Source organism: Heliangelus exortis, chromosome 6 (genome assembly GCF_036169615.1).
Source record: "Heliangelus exortis chromosome 6, bHelExo1.hap1, whole genome shotgun sequence".
In the NCBI taxonomy this organism is placed as follows: domain Eukaryota; kingdom Metazoa; phylum Chordata; class Aves; order Apodiformes; family Trochilidae; genus Heliangelus; species Heliangelus exortis.
The window spans coordinates 38,608,113-38,632,119 of NC_092427.1; the positions used below are offsets into that span (position 1 = coordinate 38,608,113).

General features: G+C 44.1%; 1 protein-coding gene and 4 non-coding genes across 7 annotated transcripts; all 5 read right to left on the reverse strand.

Annotated features, from left to right (window-relative positions):
* NOP58 (NOP58 ribonucleoprotein) lies at positions 1 to 22,790 on the reverse strand. 3 transcript variants are annotated; one of them, XM_071747966.1, is made up of 15 exons: positions 22,637 to 22,790; positions 20,723 to 20,799; positions 18,984 to 19,036; positions 17,459 to 17,583; positions 16,494 to 16,630; positions 15,445 to 15,509; positions 14,286 to 14,420; positions 13,286 to 13,431; positions 12,220 to 12,346; positions 11,426 to 11,589; positions 10,612 to 10,746; positions 9,293 to 9,354; positions 6,722 to 6,855; positions 2,089 to 2,207; positions 1 to 298 (listed from the first exon to the last, which is right to left on the reverse strand). In XM_071747966.1, the coding sequence occupies exons 1-15, from the start codon at positions 22,679 to 22,681 to the stop codon at positions 266 to 268; spliced, it is 1,557 nt and encodes a 518-aa protein (XP_071604067.1). In that variant the 5' UTR covers positions 22,682 to 22,790; the 3' UTR covers positions 1 to 265. The 3 variants fall into 3 exon arrangements, with proteins under 3 accessions (XP_071604067.1, XP_071604066.1, XP_071604069.1); XM_071747965.1 differs by lacking the exon at positions 1 to 298 and adding an exon at positions 1,114 to 1,449; XM_071747968.1 differs by lacking the exons at positions 1 to 298; positions 22,637 to 22,790 and adding exons at positions 1,114 to 1,449; positions 22,380 to 22,400.
* On the reverse strand, positions 11,999 to 12,076 carry LOC139797949 (small nucleolar RNA SNORD11). Its single transcript, XR_011726639.1, has one exon. It is a non-coding gene; the product is annotated as a small nucleolar RNA SNORD11 (small nucleolar RNA).
* On the reverse strand, positions 13,113 to 13,196 carry LOC139797950 (small nucleolar RNA SNORD11B). Its single transcript, XR_011726640.1, has one exon. It is a non-coding gene; the product is annotated as a small nucleolar RNA SNORD11B (small nucleolar RNA).
* On the reverse strand, positions 14,976 to 15,063 carry LOC139797953 (small nucleolar RNA SNORD70). Its single transcript, XR_011726643.1, has one exon. It is a non-coding gene; the product is annotated as a small nucleolar RNA SNORD70 (small nucleolar RNA).
* LOC139797952 (small nucleolar RNA SNORD70) lies at positions 18,679 to 18,766 on the reverse strand. Its single transcript, XR_011726642.1, has one exon. It is a non-coding gene; the product is annotated as a small nucleolar RNA SNORD70 (small nucleolar RNA).
* Positions 22,791 to 24,007: the final 1,217 nt, after the last annotated feature.

Below are 24,007 nucleotides of genomic sequence, written 5' to 3' on the forward strand. Positions count from 1 at the left end.
TTCCGTCTCATTAAGAATAATTTTTAATACCTTTGCTGCCTGCTCAAACGTTTCAGCTTAAATTAATCTTACTTGTCTAGCAAAAAGCAGATGAACTGGAAAGGTCTCAGTATTCCCAGGCAATCCTGATCTCTGCACAGTAAGCCAGCAGCGACTGCAGACAGCGCAGCAGGAAGATCCATACGTAACAGCTAGGACAAGGGATGGCTGCAGTATGGCAACACAGTCCCAATACACTGCTTCAGGATACTCCTTCACCATCCTCTCAATTATGGCTGTTAAACTCACTGCAGCCTTCCTGGAGAGGGAAAAAAAAACCCAAAGCAATTCATGCTCTCAATACTGGAAGCACTGCATTAATAAACACATTACCCATTTTGTTAGGGATTCAGTATATCCATTTACAGTGACAGATAAGAAAGGCACAGGCAGGTAAACACCAAGAGCTGGTCAATAAGCACCTGCCACACACACACACACAATATTAACGAACTAAATGATACCCATATTAAAATAAAAACTTTCTTTTTCCACCATAAAGCTTCAAGAGTTTTAGCACCTTGATCATACGATGTTACCTCAGTGCATCTGTTGTCCCGACAGAGAGAGGAAGGACTGGCAAATGGCTGATCTCTGCTACTCAAAAAACACCTTGTCCTTTCACCTTCATTACCTGATAGCTGAAGTCATTTTGCCCTGGGCTTTTTATTTGTGTATATCAAGTGAAGAAAGTTGCCACGATTACCACAGCAGCAATTTTGAAGCTAAATTATTTCAGTTCAAAACATGCATCTGATTCTTGTCACTTAGAGCAACAAAACAAAAATGTTTTAAAGATGATTAAAAAAAGGCTTTCTCAGAAGAACTACAGTGCAGACTCAATAACCCAGCTTAGCTGTTCAAGGCATTTTTGGTATTATGCAAAGATATTAAAATCAGTTTTACAGACAATTTAAACATATTACAACCATTGGATTCTTTAGAGAATAAACTGCAACACACCACTTACACATTTAGAATTGTTTTGCTAATCATTCATCTAAAACAATCTCAAAAGTAGTCCTATTAAAAATTATAAAACCAGCAAACAAGGTAAAAACAAGAGGCATAAAATCTCCATAAAAATGTTTTTATTCTTTATCAGTGGAGACTGCATATGAAAAGAGGATCTATTGTGAGCTTTTCAACAAAGGAAACTGCAAAACCCCAGCAATCCTCCTAGGCAGCAGAGACACTGGGGTATCCTGTTCCAGGGCAGAAGACAGGCTATCAAACCTATCTCCTTGCCCTCTTGCAACACAGGGAAGTTACAGTATTCAGCAAGAAGCCAAAGAAATTATGTCAAGAAATGCTACTCTGAGACAGCTGTCCTTTGTTCCCCTCTGCTCCTTATCAGTCTTCACCTTCATCTTTAATTTTCTTCTTTTTCTTCTTCTTTTTCTCTGTGTTCTGCAAACAAAACAATGTTGCTATGAACAAAGCATAAGGAGAGGCAAAGCAACACGTGTAGCTAGGCAACCCAGCTCACACTCCAAAGCATCACAGCAGCTGCCACACTCAGCAGAGCACAACCCAAGAGATGTTCCCCTCCTCTGCGTGCAGGGAAGTTGTGCTGTCTGCCACACAGGGGACAAAAATCAGACTCCATGTTAAGAACAGGATTTCAAAACCAAGCACCTCCTTTGGTTTGGTCTCACTGGTGCTACAAGTCATCAAATGATGCTTCACCAGCTCAGGAGGTAAAGTCTGCTCCTGACAAGTCCTAAACACATGTCTGTGATCTGCACCAAGGGACACCCTCCCCACAAAAAAAAAGATGTAAAAAGAGAAAGATGAAAGCTGGGGGTCTGAAAAGGGGAAACACTCCTGGTACAGCAGTCACTACAGGCACAAATTTCCCAAACCTTATTTTTTAATGCAAACCTTCTAGGGCATTGTAGTGATGGTATAAAGAAATCAAGTTACTAGAGCTACTAGAGTGCCCTTACACACCATGGGTTATACAGATAAGAATACTTTTTTCCCCCCTCAGTATGTTTTGGAGAATTCATTGCCATAAGGCATCAGGTAACTGAGATTCAGCCTCACCTCAACCGTGGGGCTGGCGGGGGGTTCCTCACTCAGTAGCTCTTCTTCAGTTTGCTTTTCCTTATCCTTTTTCTTTTTCTTCTTTTTGACAGGCTCATCATCTTCTACAGTTGTCTCTTCTGGATCGCAGAAGGAAGAAAAATGAAAGGCTGTGAATTTTATTAGGAGTGGAAAAGGCAAAAGGAAAGGCTTTCTATGAGATACAACAGATGCACTGATGACAGTAAGGATGCAAAATACTGAAAACCACACTGCCCTTTCTTTCTTTCTTTCTTTCTTTCTATCTCTCTACACCTATTTCCTCTCCACTGTTTCCTTACCTGCATGGCCTACTCCCTGCTATAATCAAAATATGGAACTAAGGCACAAGTGACAACGATCAGACAGCACTATTCACATCTCTTGGTACAAGCACTACTATTGTATGCTGCTCCTAAAGCTTAAAATAAGCTGTGTGTTTTCACCAAAACCAAAACAGATTATCCACAAACATTTTCACCAGCATCACAAGTGGAAGGACTCTAAAATCCACAAGAGAAATGCACTCAGCCACCAGCAGTAGCTTGTTGACAACCCATTTCCCTGTCTGGAAGTTGGAAATCTGCTAAGCAGGACAGTTTTTTTACTGTTTAGACCAGCAGACACAAAGATCTCTTAATGCTGAGCTGACACAAAGCATTTAATGCAAAACCAGAAACTCCTTCCTGTCCCGGAAGACAGGAATTGAATTATTTATATAAGCTGAGAGGAATGTTAACCCAAGGAAAGATTTAAGCGTGCTCTCTCACATTTATTTTTCATCTGGCCAAGCTAATCACAGTGGTAAAGGCACTGTGAATTACCACACATTTTCTAGATTACAGACCACAGCCTTAGGGATCTCCAGGTATGGAAATCAAGCAAAAATCATTACCAAGCTGACAGCCTATCCAGTAGCCAGGCTGTTACTGGAGCACACTCAAGTTAAATGCTTTGTACAACTGAGGCAGTGCTGGATACTGGGTCTCTCAGTGCGTGCTGCTCGTGATTAAGTTCATGATGTAGCAGCCCCTGTTCTGCAGTAGCTACAAACCTGAGATGCTAACAAAGGTGGTGTTTGCAGTCTGTACAGCTGCTTCTGTAGGTGTGACTCAGTAAGTAATTTTCTCACTGTACTCCCCCCAAAAAACCAAATCAGTTTAATTTCAAAGCACATTCACCACTTACAAAAAGAACAGAAACAAAAGCAGTGCAGCTATTAAAAAACTCCAAACACAAAACCTCCTAACATCTTGACTGTGTGTTGTCACAAGTTCAGTTCCTCAAGGCAGCAGAAGGATTGAATGAGTCTAAAATACACTTCAATCTCTGCCTCTAACAGAAGCTTCAGACAAAAAAATTGGCTTCAGGGTAAAAAATTTCTAAACATGTCTACAGGAGAATACAGCCAACTAACACATGCCATGTTCTGACATCAAAAAATGCCAGAAGCAAAACTGCAAAGGATTCCAGATAAAGGAATTGGTAAATATAACTGTAAGTGGATTCTGCCATACATATTCTGCCATACACAGTGAACAGCGTGCAAGCATGAGGCATTCAGAATGTGTCCAAGTATCCTCACTTGCCTGTTTAAGACACAGGGAAATAAAAAGCAGCTGAAAAATAAGCACAAACTACATAAAAGCCACAAAGTACAACAGAAGCATATGCCTCATATTTTGCTACGTCACACCTTTTCACTCAGCTAGGTTGCCAAGTTATGCATTTTCAAGCAAAATGTTGGGTAGTAACCTTGGAAAAAAATCTCTTCTTATTACCCTATTACATGCCAAAGTCTGATAGAGCAGGCTGCCACAATTTACAAGGCAGATGATGCTCCCCCTGCACTCCAAGGCATTGTCACTTTCCCCAGCTGGCAGCAGGCTCCTTCCTGAGGATTTTGGTTGCTGCTTTCTAGCAAGGCTCATCACAGGACTTCAGGCTTTTGTACCAAGGCAGAATAAAGATAAAGGCTCCAGGGGTCCTGGTCTTTTCCTTCTGGGTGCAGCAATCCTGAGTCACTCAAGCCCAGTGGGGTTTCCTTGTGACACAGCAGCTGACAAGCAGCCAGCAGCTATCCCCCCAGGCACAGAAAGCAGCACCAGGAGAGCCCCGTGATGGATGGAGCTGTGAGTGCCAGAGATACCTGCAGTAGATCACTCACCCATTTCCACTGCCTAGCCCTGCTGGTGGGATGCCTTCTGCTTAGCTATGTTCAAATTCAAAGACCACAGTCACAAAGATACCTGTGCTGCTTCCCTTCCCTCACCATTAAAATGAGTTTTAACAGACAGCTCCTTATGTGGACTATAACTTGTTCCAGGCTCTATCCTTCTGGGGCTTTTTGAGTGTAAAAGATGAAAGTGGTTTGAAGACCCACACCTCCCCTGCCAGTTCCTATCCAGAGTATGGACACATCTGCACCCCAAACAGGAAGAAAGCAAATGCCACACAGCATCACAGCAACATTTACCTTTTGGGCTAGCACAATTCAATTATTGTCCTCATTTACAATTAATATTAAAGCAATAGTACTGAAAATCACTTTTTCAGCAACTTTTCACCAACTGCCCAGCTTATTCCTATCCCTTACCTTCCTCTTGTAATACAAACTACATCAGAACTGATCTGGCCGAGGAATTTTTTTTTTTTTTCCCACACTGCTCTTCCACTACCCTCATTTACCATGCAGCTGCACAAGCAGCAGGGGAAGGGGGGAGCAGAGATTTCTTTCTTTGTGTAATCTCTGACCAAGGAAAAAGCTTAACAGAGCACTGCATCAAAAAGAACAGAGCCAAGAACAGCAGAAATTAAAGGTTCATGCATATTCAAGTGGATATGCAACATAAATCTTAATGCTGGGACCCCCTCTGCATTCTGCTGTGTATTACAGAGCTTACTGAACCACCATCACCACCCCTCTGGCACACTGTGGAGTTACACCAGCTGCACTGGACCAGAGGAAGGTTGTGTCTAGCCTGTGCCAGGGAAATCCAGGTAATCTGCTGGGTGATCAAGCACAGGAATTTGCAAACACAAGCAGTGCTGTTTTAAAGGGTACAGGAGGACAGGCTGAAAGGATCTGTTCTGCACACAGGTGATATGATATAAATAATCTCTCTGGAAACACTTTTTCCATAGTCTGAAGCAACTGACACAGTTCTACTGCCCAAGAATCCAAGTCAAACGACCCAGCTCACATGAAGAACTAGGAAAAAGTAGGAGCCATGAACCACACACCTGAGGGATGCCCTGTCTTTTCAGGATGAAAAGCAACGTATCTGAATCCTGTACTTGAGGGTTTTGGAAGTTTAAAAAAAAAAAAACAAAACAAAAAAACCCAGCAAAGATTTCTGTAGTCTGAAAGTATTCTGAACACCACCTACTGCTCAAATTATTCTTGGTAGTTCAAGAACACCTGCTAAGATCCACCCAGCCCCTAAACCAGAAGATATCAATGCTCAATACAAAAAAGAAACAAACCCAAGTAGGTGTGCATATAAAAGCACAGACCATTGAATAATGTATCTGTGAACAGAAAACACCCTTCTCATATACAGGCTAGAAATGAATGTAATCCTTCACCTCTGAGGAGCTGACACCTGTGAGATGTCAGCACTTGCTTTGATAACACAAGGGAAGCCCAAGGGAACAATTCATAGAGTACAGTCAGAGAAGATAGTTCAGGAGATTATCAACAGCAGTAGCTGTGAGAACACCCACATTATCCAAAAAGCAAATGAGCAAAGTTCATGCCTCCAAAGCACTCATGTGTCCTTGTCTCATGATAAGCACAAGAACAAGCTGGGGCACAGATCTCTGCTTTATAGAGCACAGGATTCTCCCTCCAGTGTAACTTTAATTCTCAGCTACATTTAGGTTCCTACAAGTTGCTCCATCCGTGTACAGAGACACCATGAATGAACCAGAGCCTGGAAAGATCACACCCCAGTGTCAGCTGAACACAAAGAGGTACAAAACCAGCATAACTGTACTCTGATACTCCAGAAAGGGAAGGTTCTGACAGCCCTCACCTGCTGCAGGCACGAGTAGCTGACAAAACTTCAGAGTAGCTGACCCCCAGATCTGGCTCAATCTCACTTGAAGTGACCTTAAGTCATCCTCTTTGTCCTCTTTTTCCCCTCCCAAGTTACACACTGGGTATTCCACCACCACAGAAAGGAATAGTTCAGACATTCAGAGGTGCTGAAGTGCACACAGGAGAGCAAAGTTTCTTAAAGTGAACCATAATACAGAACTAGATTATTCTGAAATTGTAGTTCAAATATCTTTCTTTGCACAGTAACCTAGAGGAGAGTGCAAGTGTGGCCACAGGACAGTTTTAGCTCTCCAAAGAATAACAGTTATTCCTGTGTTATGTATATTCAGACTGACATTTCCAAGTGTCCTTTTACCTCAAATTCTGATATTCCATGTGTGTAAGTTGAAGCACCCTAGAAAACGTTTCCATACAGAATAAAACAGTACCCTTTAGAGGATTAGTACTTTTTAAAAATACATTGTCATACTCAAGGAGAATAACCAGGTGTTGTTGAGCCCCACTGCTCAGTGCACACAGCAAGGTGTCAGCAGCACAGATGCAGCAACTGACCTTTGATCTCTGCTTTGAACTTCTTTGCTTTCACAGACACCTCTGTGTCTTCATCTTCCACTTCCTGAATTTTGCGTTTCTTTGACACAGCAGGAAGTGTGGAGTCACCAGATGGGTCAAACACTTTCACTTCACTGCAACAAAGGAAGAAGTCAGTTTAGGTAACAAAAAGAAGAGCTAGCCCCTGGGTAAGATCCTGCAGTTGAACATCAAATCTCCAACACACCCTCCTGAGAATATGCACAAATCAATCCTGCTCAGCTAACAAAGCTTCTACAGGTAGTAAGGCACAGGAATGGTTCACCAGGAATCATGGCCACAGGAGATACCCCAAGAGGTACAACTGTCTGATCTGAAGATACCAGTTAAGTAAGAATTTGGTTCTGGATTATATCTGCTCAAGGCTCCACAGAGCACTTAAATTACCCATCAGATGGATGTCTCTTGCCAAAAGCCTTCCTAGTATGGCTGTATGGTCACGAGCACAATTTGCTAACTCCACCTAAGCATACCCTTAAATGAGTACCCTTGTATTTATGTATATATGTGTAATATATGTACAGAACCAGAAGTATCTTTTGCTTTCCTGCATTGCCTCTCTATCATGATGCTCACAGGGCACAACTCACAAGGCCTCTCCATATCACCTGAATTTCCAACTTTATGGGACATTCAAATACCTCATCTGTACCTGACACTGCCTCTTCTGCAATGCTGCATATTCCTCTGCTCAGCCCTAAACTCCTCTACAGGCTGCAGAGAACCAGCTGTGCAGAAATCCAGTCATCTTTAGCCACAACTTTTCAGGGGCATTTCACTCATCTAATAGTAACAAAGATTTTTTTTCTTATTCTGCACAGAATTCCTACTGAAGGAGAAAGAAGTTTTAGAACAGCAACCCTCACCTGTTCCCCCACAAGCCACATACAGAGCATCCAAACTTTTTTGAAGTAGAAATCTGCAGTAGCTACCTAGCACGGATTACAAAAGCAACTGAGGCTGGTGAGTAGACTGGAATGTGTGTGGTACTGCTACCAGACAGTGCCATCAACTCATCCTCTAAGCATCAGAAATTATTCTTATGGGTATTAACACTGCATATTGCTTTACAGATATTGATTACACAGCCTTTTTCAAAAACCCACAAAAAAAAAAAAAAATCCCAAATAAATATGTCAAGCAGGTAATGCACTCTTTCACACCTTTTTTGGAAAGCACACTGAAATGCTGCACTTGAACCTCATCTCTAGAAACTGCCTCACAATTAACTTCTGAGACATTACACTTTGATGCAGCTAATTCATACAGGATCCATAGTTCCATAAAGAACCAAGAGATTCTTGCCAGCCCCAAAACACTTTTTTAGAACCATCTCCATAAAGCAGTACTGCCACTTTTGTACTAAAAGGACAATTTGACAGGGACCAAGTAACTTTCCCTTTTAGGCACCCAGAGTAAGCCAAACAGCCTGGGACTATCTTCAGTCTCTCCCCCAGGCCCAGACACATTTGCAAAGCAAATCCAACATGTCCTGGCAGGAATTCATCACTCCTCATTTCCAGAGGTCAGAAACCAGCACGGATCTTGGTCTCCTCAGCACCCTCACCCTAAACTGCTGTCTCCTGACACGCCCTGATGCTTCACTTACCAGCACTGTCTTTTCAAAAGCTGCTCCAGAAATCAGAGCTACACTCCCAACTGCCTGGCATATGGAAACCAACATTACAGCCAGGCATGAGAAACATGTCTGGGGACTGCAGATGGATGCAACAGTGCTATTTTTCCCCTCACAGAACTAGCACCCAGCCCTGCTTTTGCTGAGCATTTGCCCTCTCTACAGAGGCTCAGCAAAATAAGCAGGCCAGGCTAAACAAGCAGCCTGCAATCAAATTAAGGTAAAAACCCAGATGTCACAGCTCAGACTAATAATAACCTGTTCAAATCCTTAGATGTTCAGCTGTCCCAGTTGCCATTTACAGTGTCACTCTAACAGTGTCCAGAGCACAGACCTTATCTATCCTTGGTACAAATATTACTTATTAGGTACAAGACCTATGCAGATGATCAGAGATGAGCTCTGATCAAAACAAATGCTGTGGGGGTTTTTTGCCTTTTTGGGTTTTGTTTTGTTATTTTTTTTCCCTAAGAATAAGACTACTAAGCAGGTCCATAGGACAGCTTCTATGCCAAAGAAATTCATTCAGACTCTGACTTTCTCACATGTAATTTATTCAGAATGGCATTAAAAGAAGCTTCTACATATTAACTCCCAGAACTCTTTATCTTTTGGGGCTGATGTTAATAGCACATAAACACAATTGTTATCTGATGATGTCAGTAATTTACTATTAAAAAATCAGGGCTGTTTATCAAGTTACCTGGCTTTATCACAACTGTAAAATGTGGGAAAATGGAAATGGCCATTAGCAATGGGAGCTGTAATCAGCATTTAAGAACTGAAAGTGTTTTCTGTAACTTCAGTCAACTCAGCCCACAACCAAGAAGATTCACATAAATAAAAACATGAAGAGCTATTTATACCCAGCCAAGCTAAAAGGCAAAACTATTTACCTCTTGTTTTGATACTTGTCTGCTCGGGCCAAGGCTTTTCCAGTGCCACTTATTCTTCTTAACTACAAGAAAAATTTAAAAGAGAAAAAAGTTACTCATAATGAAAACAATTCACAAGATAAGTTTTACAGCTCTTGAAAAGAATTAAAAATTGAAAGGCAGACATCTATAATTGGTGAGGCTCTTATGTACTTGTATGAGTCTCACAGTACAGTATGAGTAGAACAGTAACAGGAAGGTAAATGGGGTGAGAAAGGCCTGTCTTTCTAATATCACTTTTCAAGAGCCCAATTTAATTAAAGGGCATCTAGTACTGGATCAGACCTCCCACAGCCACATGACACACAGCCACATGACAACTCTTCTAAATTCCCAAGACCTGCTCAAATTTGTGCACACTTTCTTTTTTTGAAAGGGTAAGTGCATGTCAGGGCAGGTATCACCCTATGCCTGGCATAAAGCCACATAAAACCACAATACAGGCCCCAAACTGGATTTGAATTAAATTTGTACTTGTCAGTGGATCAGTTTGTTTTGGTATTAACATGCCTCCTTGCCTTTGTTGTGATGGGAAGTATCACCTCCCATGAAATGCTCAAGGAGGAGCAGGCAGGTTTTTCTGGATTTTTCTTGTTTGTTCTAGCAATGCCAGTACTACAGCATTAGTATCAGATCTTCTAGCTGGAAAGGCTGAACCCAGCCATCATTTACAAGATCACATGCAGCAGGCATGCCACCTGAAAGGGAAAAGTGAACCCTATCTTCTCCCAGCATGCTGTACCAATAGCAACAGATGGAACAGCAGGTACAGAGAGGCAGGATATGCATTAGGTGATGGCAGGACAATGCAGCCATTTGCAGAATAACATCTGCTTTAGTTACAGAGAAAGCTCCTTAAGACCAAGCATCACCACTATTCAGATCTTGGGGAACCATGGTGGAAAACCTGGGGCAGGGAGGAGGGTGGGGAAAGAAAGTCTTTCTGCTAAGGTAGAGAGAAAGAGGCTATGAAGTAATAAGCACATCACTGCAATTAGCACAGATGTAGTGGAATGTGAAGGTATGATCTTACTCATCTTCTTCAGAATGAAGATTTTTTTCAGCACAATGTAATCAAAGACAGGCATGTAAACAAGAAAAATTGACACCCAAAAAATGTATGCAGACAGCTTACCCACTGCTCCAGCCAGGCCTGGGAGAAGCTACAGAGTAAGCTACAGAACACAGCTATGTGCAGGCAGAAAGCTCAGAAGCAGTGCATCAGAGAGCCACTCCACAAACAAAACACACTGGCTTCCTGCAGCCTCTGCTGGACTTACCCCTCTCTCCTCTAAGTGCCTCATTCTTGTCTCTACTTTCAGCCTGTTCTCAGCTCCCATCTCAGCACTGGTGTCCTCTCCCAGGGCATCGTAACGAATGGTCAGGGCAGTCTTAGCTGCCAGCATTCGGGAGATCTGCAGGAGACAAAAAGAGTATCAGATGCTGAGACTTTACCTTAAGGCAGTCATTCACTCTGATCTGAAAACCATGCCCACAAAGGAACAAGGTAACCCTTTACCAGCAGTACTGTCCTAAAAAATTAGTACATCATTCTTTCAACACTGAAATGCTGTTATTTGAACACCTGATTTTCTAGATAAATAGAGGGAAACATCTAAGACAGCAACCTAGTTTTACACAACTCTCTCCACCCCAACTTTTTAGGTTGAGGTGTAACTTCTGGCTGGGTAGCTTCCACCACAAGTCAAACACATAGTCACCCACCTGCATTATGAAAGTCCACAGTCTTTAAAGCAAGTCACTAAAGTTACCAGCTTTAGCACATCCAGAGTCTGATTTTCACATAAGACTGAAGCCTGGAGCAGCTTAGTTTACTACCATGTAGAAGAAAACAACACAGCCCTTGAGAAAGCCAACATTACATCCTAACTCAGCAGGAATGCACCTGTGATTACCTGGATGTGTCAAAGGACAATCCCATTCACTTTTTCAAACAGGAATGACATCCAGAGATTTGTGGGACAGTGTCATGTTTCACATAACCATGGAGCAGTATGGGAAGAGCCCAAGCCATCCCATTGACAGACACATGCTCTGGAAAAAGCAAGGCTGGTAAACAATTCTACAACTCACCTTTCCTTTGTTCTTGGTATTGGCTTGGCCCACTAGGGAAGCATGATAGATAAGGCCAAATTTAGGAGTGTCCCTTTTGGTCTTCAGTGCTCTGAAGAGTGCCTTCTCAGCACCCAGTAACTGAACTGTTGAAGCTGGATGTTTTGCCAGGTTCAAAAGGGAACCTAGAAGGAGGTGGCACAGCAATAATAATTTGTCAGGGGAGCAGCCAGAGCAGCAGGAAGCTAGATTCCTACACTATTAAAAACCAAGAAACTCCAGAGCCCTCTCTTTCCATGAGAGCTGTTTCATGTCATTTCCTGAAGGACAGGTAAGCCATTTCAGTCTTTTGTGCTTCATCTGTCTTGGTTTCATTTCAGCAACAGGGAAGAAGCCTGACTCAATAAAACATTCCACCAGAGTAATGCCTACTCCTGCCAAAGTCTGGCAGCAAGAATCTGTCACCACAGAATTGCAGCACAGATAACTGAAATAAGGCTGCAGACTTCAGCCAGCCTGACTATAAAAGCCTAATGCCACTGTCAGCATTTTACCTCAGAAGTGACTGGGCTATCAGCAGGAGGCTCAGTAAATGTCTCAGAAGAGGTAGTGACTTAAGTTGCCCTCATATTCCAAAAAGAATTCAGGCCAACTAAGAACATCATCACAGACTGCTACCAAGCTCATGCTGCTATTCTCAGATTCCTCAAGAGCCACCTTCCTCCCTTTTATCAAGTGGACCTTGCATAATGCTTTTAGCTCACCAGCTCCTCAAAGAAAACCTCTCATGAGGTTTATTTATCAGTGTAACCAACCTGCATGAGCAATGAGCCTTGCTCCAACCAGTTCCCCCACCATGATGGTGAGATTGGGAGCAATGGCCATCATTCTGTTCTTCAGGTAGTCGTACAGCTGGCTCCGATACTCAGATATCTCAATCACCTGCCAAGAACAGAGTTTGGTTACAGGCATCAGTATTGATCAGCTGGCCAACAAATATTCAGAGGTAAATATACTGAAATAAGGAAGTGCTGAGAATTCTAATAATTACAAAAGGCAAAATGCATAGGCAATCGTGAGCCAGAGTTATAAAAAGCTTCTGAAGGGACCTGTTCCCAGAGCAGAGCTCCTTCCACAAAATGTATTTGATCTGTACTTCTCATTCCCTTATGCAACTTATTTTCTCAGCACAGCCCTGGATACAGGAGCTGACAACATGCCAAAGGCAGTGAAGCAGAACAAAAATACTTAGTAAGGACATTTTCTTTAGGACAAAACCCTGGAACACTCAGTTTTCAGATAAATCTTTGCCACCATTCTCTTGAAAGGGGATAAATGCTCTTTACTTGTTCTATACAAAATACACACAATTAGAATGCACATAAAAAAGCAGCCTTGTCTAGACCAGGAACTAACTACTCCTAATCCTGCCACTCCCTGGTACAGACATAAAGGCATCCAACTGGCACCACTCAAGTCAGAGGGAGTTCACATGCAATCTAGATGAAAGCAGGACAGTGCTTCTCTTCTGGGGCTTTAGTGCTTCACTTTTACCCCAGGGTTTATCCCATAGCTTCCATGGTGACAGGTTAAAGAGAGGATATATAGTACCATCACCTCAACGGTTAAAAGCACAATGATGCCAAAATTCCAACCCAAAGCAGGACTGCCATTTTTGTTTAGACTTGATAGGGACATTGAGAGTCTGAGATGGCTCAGATGAGGTAGTGACTGAGCACCCTCATGTCTGTACATCAGGAGAGCAACAATACAGGAGTCATCACTGCCATCACAGGTGTGTGGGAAAACCCCTCCTTGGTAGAAGAGGCTCTGGTATGGCTAAAGTAGAGTTCCTGTTGCTTTTCTTCCCTGTGCACGTACCTGATCACAGAGATGAATTATGTTGTTTATATCTTCTTCTGATACTTCTGTCCCCATGGAAATCTCAGCAGCAGCCTTCACCTCCTCTTCAATCTCCTCGGACAAGATGTCAGAAACATCAAAGGAAGCAAAATTGCTTCTGTCTCCTGTGGGGGACAGATGAAGGCATGATTGTGCTGGGGGCGAGATGAACCAGTAAAAAAAGCACAGAAACAGACAAAGATAAAAGGCCAAAATAACAACAGTGAGTCAAATCTGCCATCCTTTTCCATTCTCCCAAAGTGTTCTGACTTTATGTTTATACAGGCTGAGAATGGTTGGAATATTAAATTTGAAACTAGAACAAAAGCCCTTTTTCTGTAACACTGCATACTTCACTTTTGCAGTAGATGCTTACAGCAAAATTTTCAGTTGTGTGATTACAAAGGAAGAACTCCAGGAAGCAAGCAGTCATTTTCCACTAACAAAACCTAGGTAATTCTTCCTGTATTTGGGAAAAAAACCTCCCTCAAAACCAGTTCTCTCTCTGGACTGCAAACTTCATAGTTCAAATAAAAAAAATACAAAATCATCAGTACAAAGCACATGCCTAAGAGGTGAGGCAAGTATGCAAAATGTTACAGTGGTCTTTTTTTCTGCTTGTGTGAATAATTGTAGCAGTTCTGGTTTCTGAGAACATCAAAACCAAGAAGCAATTCTCCTTACGTCATTTTTTGGCAACTGATTTCCAAACCAGTCTGATGACTAATTGTGATTCTAAGATATGCTGGTGTCCATGAAGAGCTGACTGGTTACATGGTATCAGCTTTCCCAAGCTTCAAGATGGCAAACTGCACCAACACACAGATGCAAGCACACACCACTGACCCTATTCACAGTGTAAACATGTGGCAGCCGACGGGGTGAGTGAGTGGCTGCCTTCACACCAGTGCTGTGTGCTGTGGCAGCACTGCACACCAACACACAACACTCCCCAGACTCACACCTCTTTTGTACTCACCAACTTTCCGCACACATTTACAATATGTGAGGTTATCTGTGATGATTTTGCCCAGCTCAGGGAAGTGCCAACCATACCATTCCCTACAGCGCATGATGTAATTGTTCAGCTCTTTGTCCAAGTCATCCAGAAGTGCTAAAAGAAAGAAGAAGGGACTTTTCTTTTTTTCCTAAAAAGGCAACCTAAAAATAGAAAACTCTCAAATCACCAAATTCAATGAGTGTAAAGGGATATAAACAAGTATTTCATCCCAGAGACTGGAACAAAACGTAAGGAGAATCTCTCCTTCTCAGAAAACTGCATGATCCCGGGCACAATATTATAGAAATATTAGAATTTCCATGAGTGTGGCCTGCAACTTTAATTGCTGGGATTGTCTCAGTCTCCTTTAAGAGCTGTAAAGCTCATTCCCTTGGAAGGGCAGCAGCAGCAGCCAGTTATTTGTCCTCTTAGTCAGCTGAAGTGCTACACACAAGATTGGTGTAGAAACATTTTAAAGGTGAGAAACTTATCTACTAAGCCTTTTAGTTGCCTTTAGAAGACAAATACACCCAACACAAATCCAGCAGGCTCACCATTTACCAGACATGACCAATAACTGGATTTACAGGATGACTATAACACCCACAGCATATATTGCTACAGAGCCCCAAGGCTACAGCATTTCTCACTAACACAATCCCAACATTCCCATCTGTTGTCTCAGTGGTAGTGACGAAGGAACTGAATTAAATCATTAATTTCAGCTTAACTACATTTCATCATTGACAACAGTCTGGGAATTAATATTCCAAACAGGATTCCTCACCACTGCTTCACAGCAAACATGCCAATTATCATGGGGATATCCTCAAGGAAAAATGAGGAGCGGGCTTCCCTAGCTGCCTTTACAATTTCAGTCTGTTTTCCACTAAGAAAACAAGGAAACTGAACGCATCATTACACACTGCAATGGTTTTACATGCCTAACAAATAAGTCTACTACTATATTGCCCCCTATGCAAGACACCACCAAAATAGCCAGAAAATCCTGTCCTGTGTGACCATTACTGAAACATGCTAGGAGGAAACTGACAGCAATATTTTTCTGTAACCAATGTAAAGAAGTCAGCTATCATAAGCCAAATCCATCAATAATTTAAGCTCGAAATATACTTACAAATTGCCTGGATAATCATGGTATCCACTTTGTCTGGGCTGAATTTCAACTTGTATCGTGAAAGGCTGAGGAGACAGGAACAGTTTGATCAGCATCCTGACATCACCACAGCTCTGACACGTGCACAAGCACATACCCTGCAAATGGACTCAAAGGGAAAGGGAAGGCCATCCTTACACATGCAGCAAACTGAACAGAAGAGCTGGGGCAGGAAATGGGCTGTTTGAGTTTTTTTTCTGTATTGATTCTCCACAACAGCATTTCCAATTCTGCAGTGGCTGGAGGCAACCCACAGAACTGCACCTACCCAGCAGAAAACTTCAGCAATGCTGATGCGAAGCAAGAGAAAACACTTCCTGGAACAGATTCTCACTGTCTGAGACAGCCCATGATCATCCATCTTTCATGTATCTTCAAAATTTCTCATTAAAAGACACTTGTTATCAACGAGGATCTGCATTTTCCAGACTCTTTTTCCATATTAGTGCCCATTTGCTAAGGACACACACATCTGTTTTTAAGGAATTACCTACAGCAAATCTGGTAAGTTGCCAATGGCTCAGGGACAGGACAAGTTCATGTCAGAAGATGAATGAAATGTTACTCATGAATCAGTGCTTGACCTCATGGTGATCCAACAACTTTGTGTTTAACTACTGTTCCATTAAACCTGGGGCAACAAAGTGGGAAGACAACATTTACATTATATTGGGTTATTTATTCTGTCATAAATCAGGAAATCATGGTCTTCACTTTGTCTCAGTGCCAATGAGTTTTAAGTGACCCATTTGATGCCACAGAGACATTTCAAACAAAATCCTCAAGCAGGTAAGATGCAAAGGAAAGCTATCACCTGCAGCTCTGGGTGAAGATGAAGCCTTCCCTAAAGCGTGGCTGCAAATTGGAAAGCCCTTCCCTTATAAAAGAAGATTCCAGAAACAAATCTGACTTGACTTTCAGAGTATGAGCCCATGTCACACAGGCAGAGGCAGCCAGGGACAGGGAGTGTGGCAGAGCAGGGATGCCATGGAGGTGCTGTGTGTCCTCACCTGTGTGCCAGCCCCAGACACATGGCTGCCATCTCACGGGAGGGCAGCCCTGTAATCAGCCCTTCGATCTGCGAGCGGATTCCTCGCATCAGCTCTGTAACCATGGGGCTGTGTATGCAGCTCAGGTTCAGCTTCTCCTGCAGCATGGAAATCAATGACATCATGTCAGGAACAGTGACATTCCTCTCAGGTCCTTCCCCCTGCAGCCTTGTCTCACAAAACCTGTTTTCCCAGGTGTTTTCCTGGTGTTATTTTGCCTTATCTCCTGATACCCACTGCAGCCCCGTGGATCACACAACAGTTTCAGGCATCCCTGATGCTCAGGGTCATGGCACAGGCAGTTCCCCACATAGTAACAGTTCCATTTTTGAGTTTTATAATTAAAGCTCTATTTCCTGTGTAGAAACTGAAACCCAAGGTACAAAATCTTGGAGTTTACTACAAACGGTCTGGCCACAGAAAGTTCAGAGGTAGAGGGTAGCGTGTTTTGGGTCTTTTTCAGAGAACAAAATGGAGTAATTGGTCAGAGTTCTTGCTAGTATTCACTTTAACACTAAATCCTCCTCATTTTGACACCAGGAGGTGATGATGAGGTGGGCAGAATAAAAAAAAAATTAAAAAAACAATAATCACTGGGCACCTGGTATTTGGTTCTTCCCTCTTTTCTGGATGGAACCACTAGGGAAATGAATTTTTCAGATCTGCTGGGTTTCTAACCAGTACTAAAGACAGAAATCAAGAAAACCTGAATGCCTCAGTACACTTTTAACATACCCTTCATTATGTACTCAAGACAACAACTTCCCAGCAAGCACCCAGTACAGATTTGATCACGCAGATCCTACACACTGCAAACACAGCACTCGCAGCATGATCAGTTGCTAATCACTGCAAAATTTCTGGGACCTGACTGTAAGATTTCAGTAGCATGAGGCAAAATGAAGAAGAGCAAAATCAGTTATCACCTTTATGACACCTCCAAGTTTGGCATCTGCTACAGCTAACTGCTCATGGGCATCTTTTGCCACTATCTTCTTGAGAATCTTCTTCAAGTTCTTGCTGAGCTTGCCTTCTACGAGAGCTGTGGATGCTGTATAAAGCAAAAAGACCAAAGATGCAGTTCCTTTCTCCTTCTAAAACACACAAAAATAGCACTCCTAACTAGGTATTTTTGTACTAATGGCCCACAGCAGCTCTAGTCCAAGCTGCAATGCTACTTTGCCATGCAGTGGCTAAAATCAAAACAGGAGAAAATTATATACTTTAGAAGCCTGAATCAAAAACCCTTCTCCCAGTTGCCTCTCCTTTCTGCATGTGGTTTCAGTTCTATTTCTGTCCAATTTGTTTAAGGATCTCTGCACACAGAATGCCATATGCTTTAGACACATGTTTAACATTTCCAAAGGCATGGTTATATGGGTACATTTTGTGTATCATTTAATTAACCAGCCATTTTCCAGGTCCCTTAGTCAGCAACCACAATATTCTAAACGGAGGAATGGGTCATTTGCATCCACTGATGGTGATAATACACTACCTAAAGCCCACCAAAGAATGATGCCAAACACACTGACTGGGCAGCCAGACACAGACCCTTTCAATAGAGCATGTATACTAAAGAACTTTAAAAGGATGTTCTTCATTCTCAAGTATTAATAGATCTTCAAGAGCTTTACAAACCCACACAATGTATTTTAAGCAGGCACTTATACAACTCTTTGAGGGTCAGCTCTGTGCTCCACTGAACTTCTGTGACTGATGCAACATCTTCATTACAGTCAGCAGAGCAGAGGCCACAGAGTTTTCATTTCCAGAACCTTAACGAAACATAAGGGTAAAATCTAAAAGTTGTGCAGAGTTTCCTTTCAACCAACCACAGAGACAAGTTTCCTCCTCTCAAGGTGGCCAATAGCTTCCAACCCACTTGAAACAGGCAGAGTCTTCCCTTCAAAATAAATGTGCCCTAGGTAGTCTGAGTGATCTCTCCCATTTCACAGCTGAGTAAACCTGAAGCAAAGCAGTACAAGTTTTTGAGGGGCTTACTGTTGTTTTGCTCTGGGTTCCATTTTTGTTTGAACTCCTGAATTTCTCTTACATGGGACACAGATTTATTTTTTTGTCAGGCTGAAAAAACCCACAGGCATAATATGCATCCATAAAACATCTGAAATAAGTGCTCTGGTATTTGTCTGTTGTCTCAGTGGTAGTGACGAAATGTTACTCCAATCAGTTAGACTCAGCTTCAACAAGAATCCATCATTGACAACAGCCAAAAAAACACCCTTCTACACAGTGCTCATTAGTGAGCTGCCTGGGAAACAAGCATGGTAGGAAAAAAATAGAACGCATTACATTTGTGCTGCACTACAGGCTGGGTGGCTGATCTCATAAATCAGTTGACTTTGAAAAATTTGTAACTTCAAAACTAAGCAAAGAAACAGAATAGGGAGAAAGACTGAACCTGTGCATAACAGGGATTACCTCACTTACCAGCAAGTGCTTCTGTTGTGTCCTGAAATTTTTCAAAGTGTTTCAGCTTCACTCTACGAAAGAAAAACACAAGTGTGTAAACAACTGTACAGAAACCAGATGTGAACCAGAGCCATTTGACTTTTACTCTGCCCCTGCTATGATGCTTTTCCTCTTCTCTCTACGACTGTGAGAACCAAGATTAATATCCTCAAAAAGAAGAGCTCTAAACCTGCTGATTGTTTGATGGGACTTTTCAGCTGAGTCCCACAACTTCAAATTACAAACTAAAAAAAAAATCAAGAGTATTTTGATCTAGTATTTCTAGGACCAACACAATCAGACAAACCCAGTTCCCCTTTCTGTTCTGTGGTTCGTATTTAAAGACAGACATCATTTAAATTTCAGCACTGCACCCTGATTAATGAGGTGTCACTGATGATTGACTGATGATAGCATTTTCCCACTCGTCTTCTAGAAGGGAACTGAGGAATGCACAGCCTGCACAGCTCAGGTTTAATATACTTTTCAACCAAGTGCATCTTCAAAGACTTTAAAATCTCACTGATTCACTGCCCACAAATCCTAAAGTCCTCCCCTGTAATTAGCTGTTTGAATACCAATTCTGAGCTGCACTTAAAACAAACAACAGAAAACGTTTCCATGTTCAAACTGCTGACCAGTGCCAGAAATCCTGAGTGTTTAATCACAGTGTCAGATCCTTAGGCCCAGCTCTGCTCTCCCCCTCACAGAGCCTGTGGTGTTGATATCTAGAGTTACAGTTAAGAAGCTATCTCAATCCAGTAAATTCCTAGTCAGGGACAGGCATTTGCCTAACCCAGCTCTGATTAACCACTGCTCTTTGTGAGTCAAGTGTCTGCAAAGGAAGCAAGGTCACAGATAAAGATGAATGCTTGAGTTAAGCACTGGCAAAGCCCCACAGATGCTCCAGGCTTACACTGATGCCTTTTCAGAAAGGCAGGAGAGAGAGGAATTACTTTGATCAGAGATCCATTACAAACACAGCCTGCCTAGCAAGTGGCCAAGATGATGTTTCCAAGACAATATTAACAATATCACAAACTGGGATGTTCTGGCCTCTCCTCCAAATAGTGTCACGGAGCAGGGTGAACCCAAATCACAAGGCAGAGCTTGCTCAGAGGTGTGGGTTATAACCAGAGCTGGTCAGAGACCTCCCAGGGGAAATACCCCAGGCAGATTTGGAAGGAATCCTGCCCAGTGCCCAGGCTCAGGTTGGTCAGTGGGCACTCACTGCCACCCCGTGCAGCTCCACAGTGGGGACAGCACTCCCTGATGGATGCCATGGGCAACACCACCAACCCCAGCTCACAGATTCACACCCTGTTAGGTTCAGATGCATTATGTGATTTCATTTTTTTATGAAGAATTTTCTGCGAGTACAAAACTTTGTCATTCCAGCCAGTTCTAGCACTACAAGTTAGCCTCATGAAAACAGCCAGGCCTCCTTAAAACATTGTCCAATTTTCTGCTTTAGTGACACATGGTTATGACTTATGCAGCTTACCTGCACCACAAAGAAAACAAATGCAGGGCCTTTTCACTTTGATATTCCATATAAAGTTTCCCCTGGTATCTAACTTCACACCAGCAGTGTTCACAGCTTTCAGGCTTTACAGTACACGAAAATGAAAACCAATCCTTCTCTCTGGCCCTCAGATGTCTGTAACTACAGGCAGTCATGTCCCTTCCAAAAGCCATTCCCACATAAAGCTGCTTACATTTTGTTTGCTTTTTCAGGGGTTTCAAATTCTTTCCATAAACTGTCAACTTCTTGGAGCTTTTTCTCATTCAGAACCTGCAGAGGAAAAAAAAAACATCCACACAAATACATTTACAGCACTTTTGAACAACTTTCAACCCTGCATTCAGCAGAGGAGGCCTGAAGCAGATGTACAGGGCATTCCACCACTGGGAGTTAATGCTGAGCAGGCCAACAAGCCCAGGTTTGGTGATCTCCAGCTTCATCATTCTCTCCACAGCTACAGAAGTTGCTCAGTAATGGCTGGGTCCTTCTGAGCCTGCACATGAAAGCAAAACCTTCTCCTTGTTTATCAAAAGTGGACTTGCTCCACCTCCTCTGCTGCACTCCAGCACAACCCCAGTGATCCAAACCCAAACTTGTCTCTGCTCTGGGAAAACACCAACATGTCTGGGATACTGAACAGGAAGGGGTGATCACACAGGTTATTTTTATTAATATGAGGTGGCCCAAGGAAGAAAAAAGAAATATAAAGACAGCTTTCCACTGCAGCTTGGTCATCAGCTGAGAAATAAGAGGCAGCAAAGGGTTAATGCCCTCTCCTGTACAGAGGAGGTCAGGGGATGCCCCTCAGATTTTAAACAGCAGTAGATAACAGTTACACCTCTAAAGCCCACTCCACAAATTCATAGGAAAGAACAGTGTAATCAATATCTTTACAACATTAAGCCCCGGTCAAACGCTTTTCTCAAACTCAATTAGCAGCTGAGCTAATCAACACATTAACTCATGTCCCACAGGATCCTGGGGGACAGGAACACCTTGGGGAAGCTCTTCCTTTCCCCATCTGACAGATTCTTTCCTCCAGTTCATCCTTCCTAGACCAAGGCCTACAAGATTTTCAGCCTCTTAACAGACAGGGATACACAGAGAAACATAAAGACGTGGAAGCTGATAAATCAGGGTTGTTAGCATAAAAAAATTACAAGCCTATGGATAATGTAAGAGAGTAAGACATACTGGAAAAAACTCTCCCAAGATGTAGAACTATGCTACATCTGTCCTGGCTATTTATGCTATCTGCTCCTCCAATGGGGCCGAGGCCTACAAAGGAATATCCATCTCACAGGGGAACCACTTGTTGATCACCAAGACACAAAGTCAGAGCTCAGTCCTACTGCCAAAAGGAGAAGGGGGTAACCCCGACCCTTTCCCAACATTTGGAAGCACAAACTGCGTTCAGACAATTTAAAACCAAACAAACAACCCACACAACCACCCAACCTCCCTCTAAAATCCCCCCAAAGCCCATCGTGGCAATCTCCAGACGCTTTAAAGCGGTAATTCTGCTGGGTTCCAGCAGAGAGCTCCCGGCTCTTTCCCTCGGGGAGGTGTCTGGGCTCAGCTCCCGGGTGGCTGCTGCCCTCTGGTTGCTCCTCACGGCAGCGCGGGCAGCGCCTCAGGGCAGGGCCCGCAGCCCCCCCTCACCAGTGCCAGCCCGCGGGGTGCCAGCCCTCGGGGAGCCGCCGAGAGGCCCCGGCTGGCGGCACCGGAGGGAATTTCAGTGGCCTGGAGGCGAAGGGCAGCACCCGGCGCAGGCACCCCGAGAGCAAAGCCCCTGCAGGCTGCGGCTCCACGGGAATGCCCCGGGGCGGCACCTCCGGGCGGGTAAAAACCCGCATTTCGTTACGTTCTGCCTTGGAACCGCCCTGCCCGGAGCTGCACAGCCAGACCCCAGCGGGAGGGGAAGCCCTGGGGCAGACAAGGCCGGCATTGCCCTACGGACCAGAGGGGCAGGGAGGGCAGAAGGCAGCGCAGCGCCCGTGCCCCTGTGCCAGCCCTCGTGCCCCTGTGCCAGCCCCTGTGCCAGCCCCCGTGCCCTGTGCCGCCTCCCTCAGGGCCCCGCCCGCCATGACAGGGCCCGTCCCCTCACCTTGAAGATGGCGTAGCCGGCGGCGGTCTCGAACAGCACCAACATGGCGGCGGTGGCGGTACCGGTACCGGGCCGCGGGGGCACGTGCGCCGGACCAGCACGGGACCCGCCGAGCACGCGCGGGCCCGCGACGGAAGAGGAAGCGGCGGCGGAGGAAGCGTGAGGAGAGGAAGTGAGGGGAACCGGAAGTGGAGGGAGTGAGGGGGAGAGAGGGCGAGCTTCCCGCGCGCTCCCGCAAGCCACGTGGCGGGATGGTGCACGCGGCGGGCGGGGGCGGAGTCTGCGGTGGGGGGCGGGGCCTGTGAGGGGTGGGGTCTGCGGGGCGGCCGTTACCTGAGGTACCTGAGGCGCTCAGCAGCCGTTCCGCACGTTACCTCACGGTGCGGTACCGGCGTTACCTCAGTTACCTCACGGTACGGTACCGTACCGTACCGCGGTTGCCTCACGTTATGTTACCGGTGTTACCTCAGTTATCTCACGGCACGGTACGGGTGTTACCTCACGTTACCTTGTGAGGATCAGGCCTGTGTATTCACAGCCGCGTTTCTCTGACAGAGCGGCGCCAGACGCCCGCACTGAGGACATCCCCTGTTCAGGGCTGCAGGGCTCCTGGCGCTGCTGCGGTGTCCCCGGGATGCAGAGGTTCCGGCCCAAAGCTGTTCATTCCTGACGGCTTCTGCCTTTGTGTCCTGAGCCGTTCCCCGGGCCTGCGGGCAGGTGCTGTGTCGGTGCAGGCCGTACGTGGGCCGCTCCCCGCACACCGGGCCTCCCCTGGGAACCGGGCTGCTCTTGCCCGCGGGGAGACTCCAAATGGTCCCGGGGCGTGCTCCATACCAGGCATTCCTGCTGCACTTCACAAAACCAACCGGCCCTGTGAGTCAGCACGCCTGCCTTCCTTCTCCTGCTGCTGAGAAATACACTGGAAAGTAAACAGAGAAATATGGGTATTTACTTTTTTTTTTTTTCTTTTTTTTTTTTCTTTTTTTTTTTTTTTTTTTTTTTTTTTTTCCCGAAGGAAAGTGCTTTAACCTATTTTAAGGTCTCACAACTAATAAGACTGCCAAATAAATTAAGCTCAACTTGAAAGGCACTTTCCAGGTTCCCCCGAGTTTTAAAGTGCTGGTGCTGCTGGCTCCCAGCTGCTGTTGAAAAGAGCAAATTTTAGTGTAAATGTTGCTTGGTTGCCTGATTTAGAGCACTATGTGCAGCACTAACTGCTCTCAAGCAAATATATTGGCATGATGACATTATAGATTGTCCTTATGATCCAGTTTTATAAGAAATTTATTTTTGACAGCCCAAGGAGGCTTCATGCAGCAGTTTTGAGGAAAGCACTAACATCTGTTGTCTCTTAAACCAGGTGGGTGTGAA

Bases quoted from the DNA above. Each gene is read 5' to 3' on its own strand.
- NOP58 (XM_071747965.1), bottom strand. From the start codon at position 22,681: ATGTTGGTGCTGTTCGAGACCGCCGCCGGCTACGCCATCTTCAAG. The intron at 15,510-16,493 runs GTGAGGACACAC...CTGTCTCCTCAG, and splicing joins TGTCTGGGGCTGGCACACAG to CCTTTCACGATACAAGTTGA. The intron at 10,747-11,425 runs GTGAGTTGTAGA...TGTCTCCTGCAG, and splicing joins ATACCAAGAACAAAGGAAAG to ATCTCCCGAATGCTGGCAGC.